The sequence below is a fragment of the Kryptolebias marmoratus genome, linkage group LG7, assembly GCF_001649575.2.
Source record: "Kryptolebias marmoratus isolate JLee-2015 linkage group LG7, ASM164957v2, whole genome shotgun sequence".
Taxonomy (NCBI): domain Eukaryota; kingdom Metazoa; phylum Chordata; class Actinopteri; order Cyprinodontiformes; family Rivulidae; genus Kryptolebias; species Kryptolebias marmoratus.
In genome coordinates, this window is record NC_051436.1 from 17,263,208 (window position 1) to 17,282,723 (window position 19,516).

The 19,516-nt window shown below is 38.2% G+C and overlaps 1 protein-coding gene across 13 annotated transcripts in view; it reads left to right on the forward strand.

Annotated features, from left to right (window-relative positions):
* ablim2 (actin binding LIM protein family, member 2) overlaps window positions 1-19,516 on the forward strand; it is a 97,990-nt gene that overhangs the window by 57,366 nt on the left and 21,108 nt on the right. For 3 of the 13 annotated variants that reach the window (XM_025009131.2, XM_017430315.3, XM_017430318.3), the window contains exons 7-15: window positions 4,527-4,614; window positions 6,345-6,403; window positions 7,569-7,622; window positions 8,521-8,598; window positions 8,720-8,863; window positions 9,697-9,729; window positions 12,464-12,581; window positions 13,162-13,443; window positions 14,699-14,770. In XM_025009131.2, coding sequence (XP_024864899.1) covers window positions 4,527-4,614; window positions 6,345-6,403; window positions 7,569-7,622; window positions 8,521-8,598; window positions 8,720-8,863; window positions 9,697-9,729; window positions 12,464-12,581; window positions 13,162-13,443; window positions 14,699-14,770 — 928 coding nt within the window. The remainder of the gene's footprint in view (window positions 1-4,526; window positions 4,615-6,344; window positions 6,404-7,568; window positions 7,623-8,520; window positions 8,599-8,719; window positions 8,864-9,696; window positions 9,730-12,463; window positions 12,582-13,161; window positions 13,444-14,698; window positions 14,771-19,516) is intronic. The other 10 variants (XM_017430319.3, XM_037976596.1, XM_017430321.3 and 7 more) reach the window with 8 other exon arrangements.

Genomic DNA, 19,516 nt, shown 5'->3' on the forward strand with positions numbered 1-19,516 from the left:
GTGCAGAAAGAAAAGAATGTAGACTTAGTTTAATGTTGAATGCATGCAGTAAATTCCAGAGATATCTACAGAAGCCCAAAGATTTGTCTGTATTAGACCCTCCTGATGTCAGCCCATTTTCCACTAAGGCTAATGTAAAACTTTACTGTGTTACACCCAAAATGAAATTATAAAAATGTGGTATTTGGAGAGCAGGGGGTGCAGTTTTCTTAAAAGAAAATCTCACATCAGCATGTCTAACACCAAAAAGCAAAAATCAAAGGAAATTGTGGTGTGCTGACAGGAAGTAATGGTGAAATTGTGTCTATAACCACAAAAATACAAAAGATTACCAAACAAAATAAACAGATAACAGTTAAATCATCCTGGATCATTCAGTAGAGATTGATCGGAATGAGAATAATTCGGCCAAGTTCAGACGTTTACATCAAGTACATTGTACATAAAATGCTATGAAATGTATTTTGCCTGGCTTTTTCCCTAACCATAAATCTAAAATAAAGTCTAAAAGCAGCTCACTCCACCAACTTTTCTGGGATGTAAAAAGGTTAATAATCACCTTGTTAAAGATTTGTTAGCTACAGTTGCCGTTAGCCAGTCCTGTCGTTGAAACCAGGTAACAGAAAAACTTCAGTTTTGCCACTTGTCCTTTTTTGAATATTCTCTGGTCCATCCACCCCCAACCTCTTCACTTCTGGTTTCTTCCCCAAAGACATTAAGGAAAATGGGTGAGAAATTAAATAATCCACCTTGTTTATGTTTAACTTGCTCACCATAGTAACTACGTCAGTCTACACCAAACCATGCCCACATACAGGGCACATTATTGGCCGTCCACCCTCATTGGCTGAAGCCTAAAGCCTTGGACTGACGCTGGGCTGAACTAAATTAGCCCAAATGAGCAGCAAACTGAGGGGGCGGGACAAGACGCCTGTCAATCATTCTGTACCAAGAAAGACATTCAATGAATGGGGCTGTGAAAAGTTAGCCCTTTGGAAGGACTCTGGGATTTTCTTGAGATTTTTTGGCACTGGTTTTTTTGTAAATTTCACAAAATGTGATACATTATTTTTAATTTGTGTTTATTAGGTATTTTAACATTTATATTGTAAACACCAGGAAGGGCTTAGTCCTACTAGCCCATTTATACCAGCTGTCCCTGCTCTAAAGGTTAATCAGTTGTACATGTCCATATAGTATGACATAACTTTCCAAGAGTTAGAAAAAAAGACTGCTTGGTTGTTAATGAGATATTTTGCTAACAGTCAAACAGGGTTGACTTCAGCAATTAATGCCAAAATATTAACCAAAGATGTTGCATAATTTGAAGCACTTGGAGTACAAGTTGGGGCTAACTCTTAGCTGCTATCACATCAAAGTTTATATCAATGTCTGCAAAATTCTTTAAGGTCAGTTGGCTATGGTGGCCATCTTGTATTGGGTTGACCTCAAAGCTAATCAGTTGTAAATGTACAGTATTTTTCAAAAGCCTGTTTAGGTCAAGAAAGTTACTTTTGAAGAAAGTTATGTTCCTTCAAGTTTTTGAGATAAAAAGGTAAAACACAGTAGAAGCATTTGAATAAAGAGGATTAGGAAGGCACATTTGGATGAGAGGGAGTCGACCAGAGAGGCAGGTAGAGATCAGCTCAGTGGAATGTGGTTTTTAGTTCACACAGGACACTGGATCCACTCCTGGCTGCAGAGAGGAAAGAGAAGAAAGCTTTCAGATGTGCAGGGGAAGGAGGGCGGTGGGTCCTGGAAGCTCCTGCCGTGACCTCAAAACAACAGGACATTTTTATATTTCATCTATCTCACTTTCTCCGGTTCCTTTCATCACATGCCAGGCTTCCCCGATCTCTGCTTTCATTAACACTGATCAGGTTCCAGAGGCTGCCGAGCAGCAGAAATGAAAGAACTAGGGCGAGGACATTTTTCTGTGCAAATGACATCATTACCCACAATTATGTTTTGGTTTGACTATCAGGTGTGTAACCTGTTCTTGTGTCTGAACTGTGACAGCAACCGGAATCAGGGCAAATAGGACTTACCGCACAAACTCAGAGTGTAAAGTGTACAATGACCTGTACTGTGTACTGAGCAGAGATTGATAGGGCTGTCTCTTTGCTTAAGACAAGTTTTTAGGGCTTTGTCTGTTTCTAAATTATTTTATTACACCAATCTTTAAAAAAACAGGATTTTATCATTTCATTCAGTTTAGTTTACTTATAATAGTATGAATGGACAATAAAAGCCATCTTAAGGCAGCTCTTACAGAAAAACTACATGGTTTTCCCATGGGTAGAAACATGTGACCACGTTGTCCACGTGGCTGTGTTGACTTTCAGCTCAACAAAGCTGGCTAAGCAGGAAATGTAGCTTTGTAGTGGATCCCTCTGTGCTTTAACACACTTGCTGCTTATGTATTTTATGCTCACTTGCTAAGCTTTTTCAGTATTTTTTTTAAAGATCCCTGCCTGCAGGCATTCATCTAACTTGAAACAGAGGATGCAGTGCAAGCGGAAAAGATCTGTAAGAGAAAGCATGCAACCTACAGGCAGTGGCTCAAGAAAGTAATGTAAAAATCTGCTAATCTTCCTTAGTGAAAGGAGTGGCTCACCCTGCTTTTTGTCCTTGACATGTCAGTCCCGCAGGACTTTGGATAAAGTCATTTTCTCCCTTATGCAGCCTCGAATTCTGACAAAGGAAGGATTTGATAGTGGTACTATCGCCTTTCCGGCACACTCATAGTTTCCACATTTAAATCTCAATCCTGGTCCAGATGTTTCATATCTCTGGGTCTCAATGTTCCAAAGTCAACTTCCTCTTTTCCTCCAGATTCAGCCCCTTATTTCAAATGTGAGCTCTTGGCATGGCATCACCAAACTTCTGAAGTTTTTTAAGCACCTGATTTCATTTTGGTATTACCTGGTCCTAAAGTCCTCCTGCTCATTTGTGGTCGGTATGTGCCTGCTCCTGAAGCCTTCTTCTCTCCATCTGCTGTCCATTTGCTGCAGGCGAGCATTAAACAAGAAACTTTCTTATCCAAGAAACTGGGTGTTGGCGTCCCGTTTTCTGGTTTTAGTCCCTGTTGGGATGACGCAGCAAAATGAAGTGACCTCAGAGGAATAGGAGTTTATTGCAAGACCCATCTAACTTGTGTTGTTTTGTTTATTATTGAGACCAGAGTAATGCGTGTGTGCTTAGATGCAAGAAAAGCTCCCAAAACTAATCCAATACCGCGTGATTCCAATAATATGTTGTGTTGTTTTGTAAGAGAAAACATGACAGAATAGGGAAGTAGATTTGAGCATTTTTTTAAGACTTTTTAAGCATTTGGACTGATCTTCAGAGTACCAGTAGAAATTTTTTACCAAACTAATAATAATGCAAGTAATTAAGAAAAATGTAAGCACAGACTAAACTAAATCTGACTCCATCTTAATATTGAGGATTGACCCTTTTCAAGTCTTGAATTCCAGGGACCAAGTGGACTTGTAAAGAGCCACTATTTCAGACTCTTCCGTGACAATCCCCCTCCTGGCACACTACCTTGTGGATTCCCGATCATCATCTGGTCATAATATTGGGTTCTGAATGTGAGGTCATGTTATAGTAACCCTGTGTTAAACGAACAAGTCGTAGGAAAATGGCTGGTCATGGTAGACACTGTGATTATTTATTGCTACATTCTCAGTTGTCTGTTAAACACCATTAGCCACTTAGTGACCCTGGTTTGGAAAAGTCCAACCTGACCAAAGGTTTACTTTCTCACTTGTTCCTGAATACGACTGTGGTGCTCTGTCCACAACACAACAGCTCCACCCTGTGACTAAAGAACAAAACATAAAGTCAAAAACTCTGACTTCTATCATTATGTGGTAGATTAGATATTTCAGTGCTGGCTGTTTTCTCAACAAAATTATGCACCCCAAGCATAAAAATAAAAAAATCTATAAATACAATGATGTTTGCCAAGTAAGGATTCACAACAGCTGCTTGTTTTTAACCAGCTTCATTCTTACAAGTCATTATCATCTTAAATTGCATAAAACGTAGGACCATGTTGTTTTAGATGTTGCTGCTTGTACAGGTTTCTTTAACTCTGCTAATTAAATTCAAACAGTTTTTTTCTCAGCTTTCACAGTTTACAGGAATGTACTGTGGTTTCAGAAAGGATTCAGGCTCCCTTCACTTTTTGTGGTTTTATCATGTTGCAGCCCAATGCAGAGAGATCCGAGGCTGTAACTGCTGCAAAACGAGCTTCAAGTCAGTACAAAGCAGAGGGTTGGAGAACTCTTGTAAATGTGATATTTAAAAAATAAATAAATACACGCAATTGTATGGAAAAAAAGTCATTTTCAAATTATTGAGAAAATGCATTTAAAGGATCACATCATCAGGTTCCAAAAATAACAAAAGTGAAAAACGTAAAGAGGGCCTGAACACTTTCTGAAGACACATTAGTGTTGTTTTGATGATTTTTAAAAAAGAAATCCAAAATAATACCTGCTGTTTTTAATCAACAGGCTGGAGAAAAGCATTACCACCCCACATGTGCCCGGTGCGCCCGCTGTGAGCAAATGTTTGCAGAAGGAGAGGAAATGTATCTGCAAGGTGAAGACAGCCTTAGTATATTACTGTTGTTTTATCCTTTTCTGCAAGTCTGCTAAAGATCCATTGCTCAAACACAACTCCATCATTAAATGACAATCAGCACATACCTCCTAGCCAAGTCAAATTTTCTTGTTCACTCTTTTCAAAGTCTTCATTTCCACAGAAGCCAAATTAGCTTGACTCTTTCTAAGAATCTGGAGTAGCAGCAGGACGAATGAATCATGCCTGAGTGTGTCTGAGTCACATCAACAGGCTCAGTAAATGTTCTTTACTGCTGCAGCCTGTGGACTAACTCAGAGTAGCAGCTAGTGCTTTGCCTTTGGTGGCCATTTTGTTTCAGCTCAGTTTTACTGCATTTTGTGACTTTGGGTGAAATTCAAACTACCCAGTTGTGTTTGTGCCAAATTTCATGATGTACAAGGTGAAAGCCAGTGAAAGAGAGATAAACTACTACAACAGAAGAATTAGGTTTAATAAGTCCAGATTTTCTTACACATCTTTACAATTTATTTGTACACAAAGAAGAATGTTAGGACAGTTATGCTAACATCTCTGAGGGTGGACTATTTATACAAAAGAGACATATGAGGTGTACCACTGCTGAAATTCTTTCCCAGTAAATTAGTCAATAAATGTTACAGTTAGTGACACAGAAGACATGATGACTGCTTTCAAAAACCACCAATCCAGTTCTAGGCTGAGCTAAATGCTAAAGCTAAGGTGTTCATGGATAGGATTAATGCTGTAAAACAGTAAAACAACAAAGTCAGTGAATCAGACAGAGAGTCACTCACTGCCCCGGTACCGGATCACCTCTCAACACACCTTAAGGGTGATGCCAAGAGAGAGACCCCGAACAACAGAAGCCTGTAAATTTTATCTAACTAACTACACCCCATTAAGGCGTTTCCCTTTGTGTATCAGTAAAAGGCTATGTGTGACCAGAACCGGTTCTAACTGGGTTTTCTATTAGTTATGTAGTGTAGCTGCAGCGTGTGAGCAACTAGAAAAACATTTCATCTCCTTCAAGGTCGTCCACCAACCATTTCATCAGTCAAAAACATTTCAAACGTCATGGAAAACTACACTCTGACAATACTATACACCATTAATAGAAAATCCACAATTGACACTTTTTAAAATCTCAGTTATTCTCATGGATCTGGGGGTTTCTGTAAACTGTTTCATCCCTATTAGCAATACAAGCCAATAACTGTGTATTTGTCTGTTTTCAGTGTGTTCAAACGTAGTAGCAACATGTTTCCTAATGGAGGTAGTACAGTACTGTTTGTGACTAATTTAGTGAGACCTATTGAAGTGCAAATAAAAAATTTATTACTGCAGGTATCTAAGTTTTGATGTTAAGGGTAGCCATATTGGATTTTTGAGGTAAGGGTTGGTCATGAATCTCAGACTTTCCAAGTCAGAATTTCAACTTCAGGAGGTCTTCTAGTGATTTGAAACTTGGACATTTCAACTTCTGAGTGCAACGTGAATGTAACAAAGGACTAGATCATAGTCAGATCAGTTCAAGAAGTGCATTAGGTTGCTAACATTTGCTGCTCTGCTTTTAACTTCATGACACAATGTTACGTCACAGGTTTGTCTTAACGTCATTGTGAAAGTTCTTCCAGTGGTACTAAGATAATCTAGACAGAACCAGTGTCATTATGCTAACTTTCAAAGTGAAAAGTGTCACGGTTTCTGTCTTTGTCTTTTTGTGTCTTCAGGATCGTCCATTTGGCATCCCCCGTGCAGACAAGCATCCAAGCAGGAGGAGAAGAGTAAGGTGGGTATAAAGTGGAATTAATAGCACAGTCCAAATCTCCTGTCGTGGCTAACAGACATTTTCACACACACACTCCAGGATGGGAAAATACTTATACAGTGATAATAGATGAAAGGAAAAGGGCCTCTATAACAGAATTAATCAAAGGAGCTTAGGCTGTGTAGTTTAGATAAGGATTTCTGAATCAGAATCAAAGTTCCATAAGTCAGATTGTCATTTGTGTTTTAGCGTCAGTTTTATATTTGTGTTTTCATTGTTTCTATTTCAAGAAGAGGCAAGACGGAACATGAAATATTTCTTCTATACTGAGTGTGTCAATGAGTCCCAGCATGAGAGATAGTTTCTGCCTCTGTAGTTTAAACACGACACAAACTGACAGAAATGAAAAAATAACACACAGCCTACTCCTGAAGATCTTTCTTATTTTACCGTTATGCATGACCCAGAAAATAAGCTTTTTTTGTCTTTTCTTTCCAAAATTGTCTTTCTAATTAGCATTAAATAAATAGAAACAAAGGGTGAATGCAGGTTTTTATGAAAATCTTCTTTATGAAAATATGTGTTGGAGTCATGTTGATTTCAGTATTTACTATTTTATCTCTTAAATTGCCAGTCTGTAGTGTGCTCTGCAGCTGGACAATGAATGTAACACAGTGTTAAAAAACCTCAGTTGTCTTTCGCGAATGAAATCTCCTGCACTGAAATGTCAGTAGTACCAATGTATTTTCCATACATTTCTATTTAGTTTTCACTGTTGGTTTCTGTGGAGAATATAATACAGGTTGATGGAATTTTAACTTCTAACTTAATCTTATTTTATTCATAATAGAATATACAGTAAATACAGGTTACCAACTATTAATAGGAACATATAAATATAAATACATACATGTCAGGTTAATAGGCCACTCTAAATTGTGACCAGGTATAAGTGAGTGTGTAAACAACTGTTTTGTTTGTCTCTTCGTGGCCCTGTGATAGACTGGTGACCTGTGCAGGGTTAGAGTTCCCTAAAACAAATTTCAAACCGTAGCGTGCACATATAGTAGATGTATTATTATTATCATTATTAGCTTTATTTAATTCATTAAAAAGCTGTTGATGTGACACGTCCCATGTGCCATATCCTCACTGCGTTCCTCATCATCACCCATCCCCTTCTCAGAAGCAGGTCCGGATACAGCTCAGTGACGTTCCTGAGCAGCAGGTTGGTGTTCCTGTACGTCCCTCCACGCTATGCCCCGTTTTGCATGGGTTGACTCTAACTGTTCGATACCGTACTGCCATGCGGATGTTCTGCTGTGTGTTTGGTGGGGCTGACAGGTTTCTCATGATACCTGCTGCGGTCCAGAGCTGACAAACATGAGCACTGAGTGACGTCTGGATGATGGCTCTGATAATAAGTCAGTTCACAGATTAATAAGCAGGACGAGAAAATTGATTGTATTAACCCATAATACCCACTGAACAAACAGCCTGAACACTGAGAGGATAGATCTCCTTTTTTTGCCAAGAGACTTGTGGAATATGATAAAGATGACACAGCAGACTAGAAGTTCCTCCTTGTTTTCAGTGTGTGTGCTTTAACCTGGTGTTGATGGACCACAGCCAGCTGAGCTTCACTAATAGAACCACTGTAGTCTGTGTGTAATATGTTCTCTTTGATTACTTAAAGTGATTCAAGTTTCTGTGTTCAGAAGTGTGGTTTAATAAAGTTGTTTGCTCCTCATTGTCTTCTTAGTGAAACTCACCACCAATAATCTCAATTGCTTTTCTTGGATGCACAAATCCTGATTTTTGTAATCTTTATCTTCAGAGAGCATGTCAGTTCTCATAATGTGGAAATTCAAAGTACTTTTTTCCCTTTCGTGATCTTTTCACTGTTGCTCTATGTAGTAAGGACTGTTCAGGATAAAAGGTTAGGCTTCAAAATTTGACCATTTTATTATACATAGTTGGTTAGGTTTAACAAATAAACAGCTCTGAAAGAGACTTGCAGATGACAGGAGTTTATGTGTTTGATTGGCTTTTTTTATAACACCATGAATGTGTTTGTAACTGTAGGTATTTGCGGTGTGTGTGTGTGTGTTTGTGACTATATGTTTGCTGTGTTTCAGGTGACCCGAACTTCTTCTGAAAGCATCACTTCAGTCCCAGCTTCCAGCGCCTCTGGCTCTCCTAGCAGAGTCATCTATGTAAGACCGACCTAATTCTCCTCAACATGTTGTGCTTTTTATAGCCAAAACTGTTGGTGCATTTTATTCACATTGACTCAAGAAAGTAGGTGCTAATTTTTCTTTTAATTTCTGTGTCTAGGCCAAGCTGGGAGAAGAGATGCTGGACTACAAGGACCTGGCAGCCCTTCCAAAAACCAAGGCGATCTATAACATCGACAGGCCTGACATGTTGTCCTACTCTCCATATGTCAGCTACCCATCTGAGGAGAGGCATTACGGGGAGGTAGAGCAGTCTGTTTCATCTGTCTTCCTGTTCGCTCTGACTTAATCTCTTTCATCCACAAGTGAAATTAGCTGGATCCATTAATTCACTGTACGCATGTTTCTTTAAGAAAATGCTTACACATACATGTAGTTATGCTGCAGGGTTGACACTTAATATAATACCTAATAATGGCTCTAAATTAAATTTAGATAAGCTGCTTTTTAGCAGCACATTTTGAGTATATTAGCAAGTGAGGAAGTTACTGATATCTTTAATATAGAAATGGAAATATTTCAGCTAATTTGTCTTAAAGTAAAAGTACATTTTATTAATACATTTTGTTTAATTTAGAAATGTGAAAAAATTGCTCTCTATAAAACTGTTGTAGAAGTCGTTTTATGATAGGGGGTAAAAAATACAGGTGTGTTTTAGTTTTGATTTTTGAAGAGTACCTATAGTTCCTACATTGAAAAGATCTTTAAAGTGGTTCATGCAAACACTATTATTTAAACCTTTACTTTGCCATCAGTTTTTTAGGTCTTATGGCCTTTATGTTACACAGAAATAAAATTCAACTAAGAACTTTTGTTGCTTTGTACATTGCCTCCCCCATCATCCTCCCTCACTTTTTACAGAAAATTCATTAATCAGTCTTGCTTTTTTTCCCTAACAAGCACAGCTAATCCTACCTAAACACAGCAGTCCCATCCTAGTTCTGTGGGGAAAAAAAAGCTTTGTATTCACTTCATCAGTCGTCACTCATTGATTGTGGTGCTGGATGGCTAACTCATATAAATCCTCACATATGAGTTTGTCCTAATCATTGGCTTTCTTCCCGTTTTCATTTGCAGTCCCCCCAGCTGCTTTCTCCTACTCCTACTGAGGTAATGTGATACACTGTGTTTCACTGTGAGTGCAAATACCCCTCATTTATGCTGTGTTTTTCTATGTTTGAGTGTGTGTGTGTGTGTGTGTGTGTTTATATATTTCTTTGTATTCATGCCATGATGGGGTCCACAGGTCATGACATTGACTTATGGGGACCTCCTGTGTATGAGGGGACCAAATAGCTGTCTGCATGGGTACAAATTAATTTTTAAATTGTTAGAATTAGGTTTTGGTTACATTTCGTGGAAAAAGACATTTAGTCATGATCATTAGGTTGTCCTAATGGAGTTAAACAATCAGCCTGTTAGTTAAAGTGGGTGGGTGTTTAGGGGGACAAACAAAAGCTATAAAATGTTTGCTTGTTTGAAGCAATTCTAAAGGTTCGTAGTCATATAGGTGTAAGGGAAAATCCAAGTTTATTTGAATGTATCAGATATCATGTTCCATTTTATAAAGAAATTACCAATTTATGCTACAGTTCAAAACAAGGTTGCACTTTTTATTTAACAATAGGGTCTATAAATACAGCTATAAATTATACTGGTGTTTTAAAAAGATAGAAATGACATTGCTTTGAATACTGGTCTTAAAAAAGCTGTGCTTTCAATCCTGCCATGTGCAAGTATTTAAGTTTATTTACAAGAACTGTACTTCCTGTAAACTCTTCTGCTTCTAATTTTTGTGTCCCAGCAATATTCTTCCTCTTTAGCAACACCAACTGTTTAAGAGGGGGGCTGCAGAAAGTGTGGTGAATTTTAATGTAATAACAGCAACTTTGTCACTTCAGTGACACAAATTGCTCGCGCCATCACCAATGTGCAACCTGTTTACTGATGGAATCTCTTCAAAGTGTCTATAATGTCAGAACTCATAAATAATATCAGCAAAATCTATCTTCTTTTATTACCCTCACAACCAATGCTGCCATAAGAAGCTGAAGAAAAGACAAAAGCAGAGTGACATGTACCTAAAAAGAAGTTCATGGTGGGCAGTCGGAGACAGTGGAAGATGAGCAGAGGCAGAGCTGACTGGATGTTGTAAATTTATTAATTTATTTATTGACGTTTATTTAACCAGGCTAGTCCCATTGAGATAACAGATCTCTTTTTCAAGGGAGGCCTGGGCCTGAAGGCAGCCTAACGTGCATGTTTTTAGCCACGTAAAGTGTTTGTGATCTACAGAGGTTGCAGAAATATAACACCTCCTTCTCTCTGCGTGTGCTACAAGCACACCTATATTCGGTTTTCAACTGGAAAGCATGTGTTGGTCAGCCAATTTCTAAAGAAAAAAATCCATTCTTGTTTAAATTACATTATTAAAAGAATGATAGAAATTACCTCATGATGGGAACTTTTTTTTGGAAGTGATTGCCTCCATGTTTAAACTCACATTGGGCCTGGTTTGTAATGTTTTGGACCATTTGCAACTAATTGGTTTAAGACTTGTAATGTAAATATTTTCTTGTCCCAAAAGAATAGATTTTGTACTCAATGACAAATAATTTTTATTAAGGTAGTTTTGCAAGAAAATTGAGAAATAAACGGCTTCTTTAAAAAACTACATGAAGGTGAACATGTCTCTCACGACTGTTTGATAATGGTAGAAGACTAGCTTTTTTTCCAGAAAAAAACGTGATGCTGGCTGCGTTTTTATATTCCAAGTTCAGGTTTTTCATTACAAATTCAAGTAATGCACAGAACTCAAAAGACAACTAGAAAACTTATTTTTTTCTTTAAATATTTCAAATGTTAATATTTATTTGTTTTGGAACTGCTCAGAGGCAATGAGTCACTATGAAAAATATGTTGTAGTTATTAATATTTGAATGGTACACAGTCAGGGTCTAAAGAAATGTTTTTAATCTTTATGTATTATGTGTCAGGACATAATGAAAAAGTATCAGGAGTTTTTCAGGTATTGTAAACATGTACAAAGAACCACAAAAAATATACTTGTTTTCATGAAATAAAATGTCACTGTAATCACATTTATTTTCAGCTACATCATGAATTCAAGTCCATTTTCAATTCCAGAAAACCTGCAGTTAAAGGGATAGTTTAGCCACTTCGAAGAGGGTTTTTTTTGTGTGAAGAAGGGAAAATGAACATTTTACCTGTTGTCGATAGCTCTTTGAATGACCTGTTTGAAGAAATAAACATGAATTCTGACAAAACTGATGAGCTAATGGCTAGTCCAAATGTGGCCGAGATCAAACTGAATTGCTGTTGTCTTAAAACAGCTTCTTTCTCCCAAAATTTCATTGTGGTTATGAAATCACTATGTTTTTAGACGTTTACATCACTGTCAACATTTCAATACATATTTAAATAGAATTCTATGGTTATTTGAAAGTGTAAATAGCAGCAGGAGCAGTTCACTGAAACACTTTCAGTGCAACTTCATAATATTTTTGCCAGAATGAAAGTGTAATGCGTAGTCGTCTCATCGGTCCAGTCTACAACAGGTTAATTATTTATAAATATTCCTCAAAACCCTACTTTGAAATGAGTCCTCCCCCCAAAGAAATCTGGTTTGTTGGTCTATATTTTTAATAATTTTTAGTTTTATCAGCTGTTGCTTTAAAATTGCATTGATGTTACACTTTCTTGTGACTTTTGGATAAAGTGTGTATCAGCAATGAAATACTCTCCAGATTCCTGGCTCATATTGTTACTGAGACAAAATCAGAATGCTCGCTTTCCTCTCCTCTTTGTCTGTTTATGTAACCAGGGCGATGGGGAGCGGTCACCCCGGCAGCGGAGGCCCTCAAGCCCCAGTTCCAACAGCTCCTTAGGGGGCTACGGACGGTACACCCCATCCCGTTCCCCTCAGAACTACAGTCGAGCAGGTAAACCTAAAAATTAAATGAGTGAAATGAAAACAAATTAAATGCCTAGGGTAGGATCTTTTTATTACATGGATGATTTTTGGTATTTCTGACACTGTTTTTAAGTGATTTAATAGGGATCAACAATGTGGGTCACATGAATCACATTCTGAAGTTCTGCACTGTTCAGGACACATCTGGTGCTAATTTTCTGAAAAATCTGTCTACTGTCTGTATTTTGAAAAGATTTCCCACTGTTGTTGTTACTATAAACTGAAATTATGTATTCCCGCATCTCCTGCAAATTAAATTTTGTAACCCGTTCAAGGTACTGCCATTGCTAGGATAGCTGTGGGAAAACTTCTGCTTTAATCTCTCTGGGCTACAAATTTGAAGCAGTCATAATGAATTATAACAATCACAGTTGTGAACAGAAGTATCAGACAAGAGACAGGATGTAAATTTTGGAAGTGGCTTTTATTCATAGGCTTTGATTATTCTGACAACATTGTTACAGTTCTTTATCTGACTTTAGAAGCCACTTGTGAGAAATTTTCTCAGTAACTCAGTTTTTTCTTATGTGATCTGGTTGGACATCCAGGACCAGAGGTATACCTTGGTGGTAAATACAACAGCCTAACCCGTGACTCCAGTTCACTCCATCCCCCCATAAGCCACTCGGGTGGTGCTAAGTACCCCTCCACCTGGGCCAGGGATTCATCCTCTCACCCTGTGTATTATTCCCACGAGGCTGAAGGAAGTGGTGGTGGTATTGGCAAGCACTCACCCACACCACTAGGTGTCAGTGCAGGCTTGTCTTTACAGCTGAACCCCACTACCCTGGCCCTGCTGCAGCAGCACAACTACGTTCCTTATTTCAAAGGTATCAAAGCATGCTTGAGACAAATGCAGACAGTGGATGCGTTGCTGGGATCATTGCTGCTGTCAAAGAAGAGAAAAATGACCAAAAAGCTAATTTAAAGAGAGACTCAAAATGCCCGAGGCTCCCTTCACACTGGATGACAACCCTGATATGAACTAAAAGAAATCAGCCAGAATATGCATGGTCTTTGCAGGGTCTTGGGTAGGTCTTCATGTGCGTATGTGCTCAATATATGTGATAGAAAGTGATATTTCCACATTGGTTTCCCATTGGAAGGTCGTGGTGGTTTATCATTGTGGTAGTAGCTTATCAGGGGCCTTGTTTGCGCGTGGGGGAGCAGGGTGGCAGTGTATCAGTGATGTGTGGCTTGTGTACACCGACTTGGCTTGGTTGATTCAAAACAGGACTAGCCCCCCCTGGCCTCATGCCAAAGCCCTGGCCTTGATAGTGACAAGGTCATGGAAACAACCTAGTGCAAATATGATACCCACACATACTGCTGTGCTGTTGTGGGTGGGTGCATAGAGCGTTGTAAGTGCGTTATAGTGTCTGTGAGAGACACAGAAAATACCAAGAAAAACCTTTTTGATGAGTACTAAAAGCAGAGCAACATCGTGAATGCCTTTACACTAAAGGTTTTTCAAATTTGCCACACTCCAGTTACAGTCTAATAGGTCGTATGGGTCATGGAGAACATAGCCAGGTTGTCATCTAGTGTGAAAGGAATCTTTAAAACGTGATTTCAATGCATTCTGCAAGAAAAAAAAAATGGAATTCTTGATTTTTCTAGAACAAAACAGTAAATTCTTTTGAGAAAAATGCAGTTTATTTTTGACAAAGTAGCAAATTACCAGTCCACCCTGTTTTTGTCTCAGCTTTAAGGTGGTATGAAGTGGAGTGCTGTGACACTACTGCTGAGTTAACTGCACTTGGCATGGACTGTGGTTAAGCACCAAATTAATCATGTGTTGGAAACTCTTACTCTGTGGGTCTCTCAGTTCACGACAGACTCATGAGCCATAATGGGAAACAGAATGTCCTTCTTGGTTTGCTGTGTATTTGGGTCTACTTTTTAACCACTCATGATGGTTTATTTTACATTAATTCTTGAACTGAAGCCATGAAACTGCTAAAGCTAATCACAATATCATACATCTTTAAAATCAACATCACAAACCAACCCTAGCCAAAAGGCCTGTCCAACCAACCCCTTGCTTCATTTTTTCCTCGTTCCTTGATCTTCCCCACCCTTCAGGGTTCAAACAGGACCTCCCACCTGATCCTAAACCTAGGACAGCCCTGCATCTCAGTTTACCATCGCCCAACGGTAAAGACAACAGTAGCTTCTCTTGTTTGTGTTTCCCCTCTCCCTAGTGGAGTGGTCAGGAGGTTTTGTGATGATGTTGTTTGGTATTGTGGTGTCGTTGGGTTTCATGGGATGCATTAGGGTCTATTCATAAGACCACTGAGTTTTCTCATTCTGCCTGCCATCTTCAAGTGTGTTTGTGGACATGGTTGTTGTGGTGCATGGTTGAACTCGATATAGACCTAAGTGTGATGCTAAATCATTAGGCATTTATCTTCATTATAAGATTAAGGATGATCTCATACTTGTGCTTGTCTGTTGAGATTGCTGACCCCATCTATTTTGTAGTTTTCCCTGAATGTTACCAAGTTCCTTGTATTGTGTCAGACTTAATTTCTCCTGATGTTTAACTGCTTTTATGCTTGATGTGAAATTAAACAATAGTTTTGTGTTTTGATGTATGAAGTGTATGAAGGTTAATGTCTGTTGAGAAAACAGTACAGTCTAACCTTGTAGGGACCATCCTGAGTCGTCCAGCCTTTAGATGATTGGCAACCGTTTTAAATATTTTCCATTTGTAAACAATCTTTCATACAGTCAAGTGATGGACTCTAAATTGTTTGGGAAATGTCTGCAACGCTTTCCAGATTAACAGGCAGCAACAGTTGCTTCTATAAGATCTTTGTTTTTACTTCTTAACTTAATATTAACACACATCTCAGTGTTCAGTACACACCTCAATATTGAAACAAAAGTTGTTTTTTTTACAGTGGTGCTCACATGTACTGATGATCAAAAGTATTCTGGTTAATTCTGGTTGTACAAAGCTTTACACACATTTGTTTTCCTTTTTCCTTAGTTTTTGTTAGATGAATAATTATACAGTGTAATAGGATGTTGTTGTTTTTGCGTATTGCATATTTACTGGATTTTTAAATCTTAAAGGACCAAAGGATCTTTCTTTATGATCTGACCCTTAAAAGTTAAGCCTTATATATTAGGGATGTGTATTTACGTTTACAATGACTGCAATATCAAAGAATTTCTTATCAGTGATGAGTTTCTTTAGGGACAATCTTCTTCCCACCCCCTGACCTAGTGTTAAACTAAGGTCATCTTATAATGAGAAATGACAAAATTATAGCTGTTTTGGTCAAATCTTGTTATTGATGTTATGTGCAGTCTCATGCTATATTGTGAGATCTTGTGGGGTCCATTAGCGCTTAAAATATGCGTTAAGGATGACTCTCAGGTACTGTCACTTCAAACTAAGCTCAGTTTTTGTAAATTTGATTAATTTTCAGCCATTTTTGTATTGGCTAGAGTCAGTTAATTGTGGTGACCTTCTTGGTTTGGGTTGACGCCAAAAGTTAATCAGTTTTACAGAACAGACAAACAGGACTGATACCAGCAGTTACTGCCAAAGTTTTAGACACAGATGCTGTGCAGTGTGGAGTGCTTGGAGTGAGTATTGTGAATTAGTCTCAGCAGCTACCACACCAAATCTTAGCTAAATATCTGTAAAAGTGACTGAATTATAACCAGTTTTACACTTTCTCAGAGCAGTTGGCTGTGGTGACCTTCCTAGATTGAGCTAACTGCTAAAGTTAATCATCTGTAAATGTACAGCCATCAATTACTTTCTGAGAGTTTCATTAAAATGTGTCCATGGTTCATGAGAAAACAAAAGACAAACAAGCTCTCAGACACTCTTTTGCTTTCAGTGGTGAACAAGAAAAAGGATTTTTAGGTAAAATAAGCAAAAATCACCTCCAAATAAAAGGCATCTAAACATGTAATTGTCTCAGATCTATTTTAGCTCATTTATCATGGTAAAAATATGTTTTAAGAACAAAATAAGCAAATAAAATGGACAGTTGGGAAACTGTGTTTAATGTAGCAGTGGAAGTTTGCAAAGAAAATCACAGACATGTGGTCCTGGGTTTGGTGATTTTTCCATGATAGGATGGAGAAGCTGTGTCAATAGTCCTTTAGTGGTGAAGATGAAAGAGACCAGGGGAGTGGAGGAATGTGACTGACTGAGCGGGCTAAGCTGCAATTTGTCTGCTTGGTAACTGCAGTGGCATGTAACAGACAGTGGCCTTACAGGCTCATGTTTTATTCAGGTTGTCTATTGATTTTACAGTAGAATAATAATTTAAAGGCATAGTTCTGCCATTCTGAAATTGAGTTTTGTGGAAAAGTTATGAAGACTTTATATCTTGCTTGTTTTAGATTGCTCTTTGAACAAACTCAGTTTGGAGAAAGAGACTTCAGGACTGACAAGCTAGTTTGAGCTCAGCCCATCGATTATAAAGAAAACATGAACGTAATGTCAAGCTTTCTTATTGTTGAGAACTGAAGCCAAGTAACTCTCATGTTGCAGTTTTGGAACCAGAGTCTGCTCAATGTGGGGCTTTATGTCCCGCCTACTTGCCTGCACACAATCATGGGGTCACATAACTTTTCTTTTAAGTATGAAAATAACTACTTACAGTCAAATATGTTAGAAAAACAAATATTTGAGCATACAGCAGTAAGGTAAGAACTACATAAATCAACAAGAGTAAAAAAAAAACTAATCTAAGCTGCATTTTTTAAAATTAAGGATAAAGTCTTGTTTGTTTAGATAAAGGGGGCAAGACTTGTACTGGAACCAGTCTATACGGAAGGTTGGTCCTGTTACAGCTTCAACATCCAGGTTCCCATTGAATGTTTAGTATTTATTTCTTACTAAAGGCGAAGACCAAAGTGGATCACTGCTGTCTTAAAACCAGTACATTCTCCAAATTTTCACTGCAGATAATGTGAGCACTACTTTATAAACCTTTACTGTGCCATAAATCTCACTGCAAGCTGTACCACTTCTAGTGCAAACCGGGGACACTTCTGCAGGAATTTTATAAAATCTCTGCCAAAATAACCATGTAATTCTAAATTTAATACAATGTAAAAGTTAAAAAATTAGAGTTTGCATGAACTGGTAAGACATTTTTTAAAACTTGATGAAAATTTGGGGTTGTTTAAAGATCACAGCAATCAGCTTTGGTCATAGCTGCACTCAAATTAGCTAAATGTCAGATCAGGTATGAATTAAACTCTTTTTCTCCAAACTGGTCATTCAAAGAGATATCTACAACAGATAACATATTGTTTGTAAGTTTTTAAAACAACCCTTTAATGCCAGAAGTTGAGAAACTTGCAAACTAATGTGTGCTTTATTTTCTTGGACTGCTTGCTAGTGATCAATAAAAGTTGTTTTATTGTTGTTTTTTGGTTAAAGAATATTCTCACCAGTGTGTAATGTGGCCATATAAATTGTTTCCTCACAAACTTTATCACCTAATTTTTTCCCTTTTTCTTTTAAGGAGGATCTGATCTACATTTATACCAGCACTGACAGTCTTCTAATCTAGATGTTTGTGTGTGTGTGTGTGTGTGTGTGTGATGGTGTGTAGGAGATCACTTGCTTGGGAATGCTGTGTGTCAATGATCTCATCCACTCTCATCCAGAATGCTGATGATGACTCCTCTCTCTCTCTGGGAGGTGGTGTGTGTGCATTCAATCAACTTACACTCTCTCACACATACACTCTCAAACACTCTGAGTGTTTGTTCCTCAAAGCTCTGGATGTAGTGTGTTTATTACTTTTGGCATTGAGTGTGTCAGTGACTCCATCACCCAGCCATCCTGTGATGAAATACACTGAGGTAGATCATAGTTGTTGTACTAGATACCGTACAGTCACAAGAAAAATACTGCGAAACATGCATAAAAATGAAAATGGAACTCAAAGGAACACACATGCAATTATCAGATTTTGTTTTTTAGTTAATGACTAGGTGACAAAAGCTAAGCTTCAAAGATCATCCACCAGCCTACCAGTCACACCAGTTTCACAGCTCAATATAACAGCCAGGGAACTGGTGTGACTTTTAGCATAGTCACTGCAGACACACCAGAACCAACTAAATATTTTGTAGGTTTGTGCAACTTTCTGTAAACAAAAGTTCAAAGTCCTGAGTTGGTATCCAGGGCTTATCAGAGGCTCCAACTGAATGTGACTTTTATTAGTGACTCTCAGGGTGAATTCCACGTCGTCCAGCCCCTATGTTTTGTGTATTAATGCTCAGAAATACACTAGGACCTAAAACATGAGCAATAACAATAAAGGTTTTTTGAGGTCTTCAGGGTTAAAGTTAGGGTTAGAGAATGACATGGGGCTCCCTATAAGACTTAATAGAGTAAGATAAGTTATGGAGAGTTGTGATCATGCACAAAACCTCAATAGAGACTGTGTATTCATGACGTGAGGCCTGCAGACACAAACATGACTTGGTCATTGAGAATTTAAAGCATTCACACCACACTGACCTCTTGCCTAGGCTAGCATTCCATTACGCTCACACAGTTATGGCAGAACTCCAACTAAGTTATTGACTGGTCGTGGTGAAGTGACTTCTACTTGCATTGTGCCCCAACACCACTCTCCCTAGAACCATTCGGATCACTCTATGCTTTCACTACGTGGCTACAACAACCAATCTATAATCTCCATACTCTACTAAATACCACAACACACTCCTTTATTCACCTTTTGGAGGCAAAACAAGAAGCACTTGTTCTCATTATGGTTGAGGCTGCTGGATGATAAAGGAAGAAGGGTGGAAGTAGTTAGGGTTCTTCACTGAAACCCTGTTCACCTATAACCTCTAATGCTGCTGATGGTGTTTCCTCCTTTACAACAAAGTAGAAAACAATGCTAG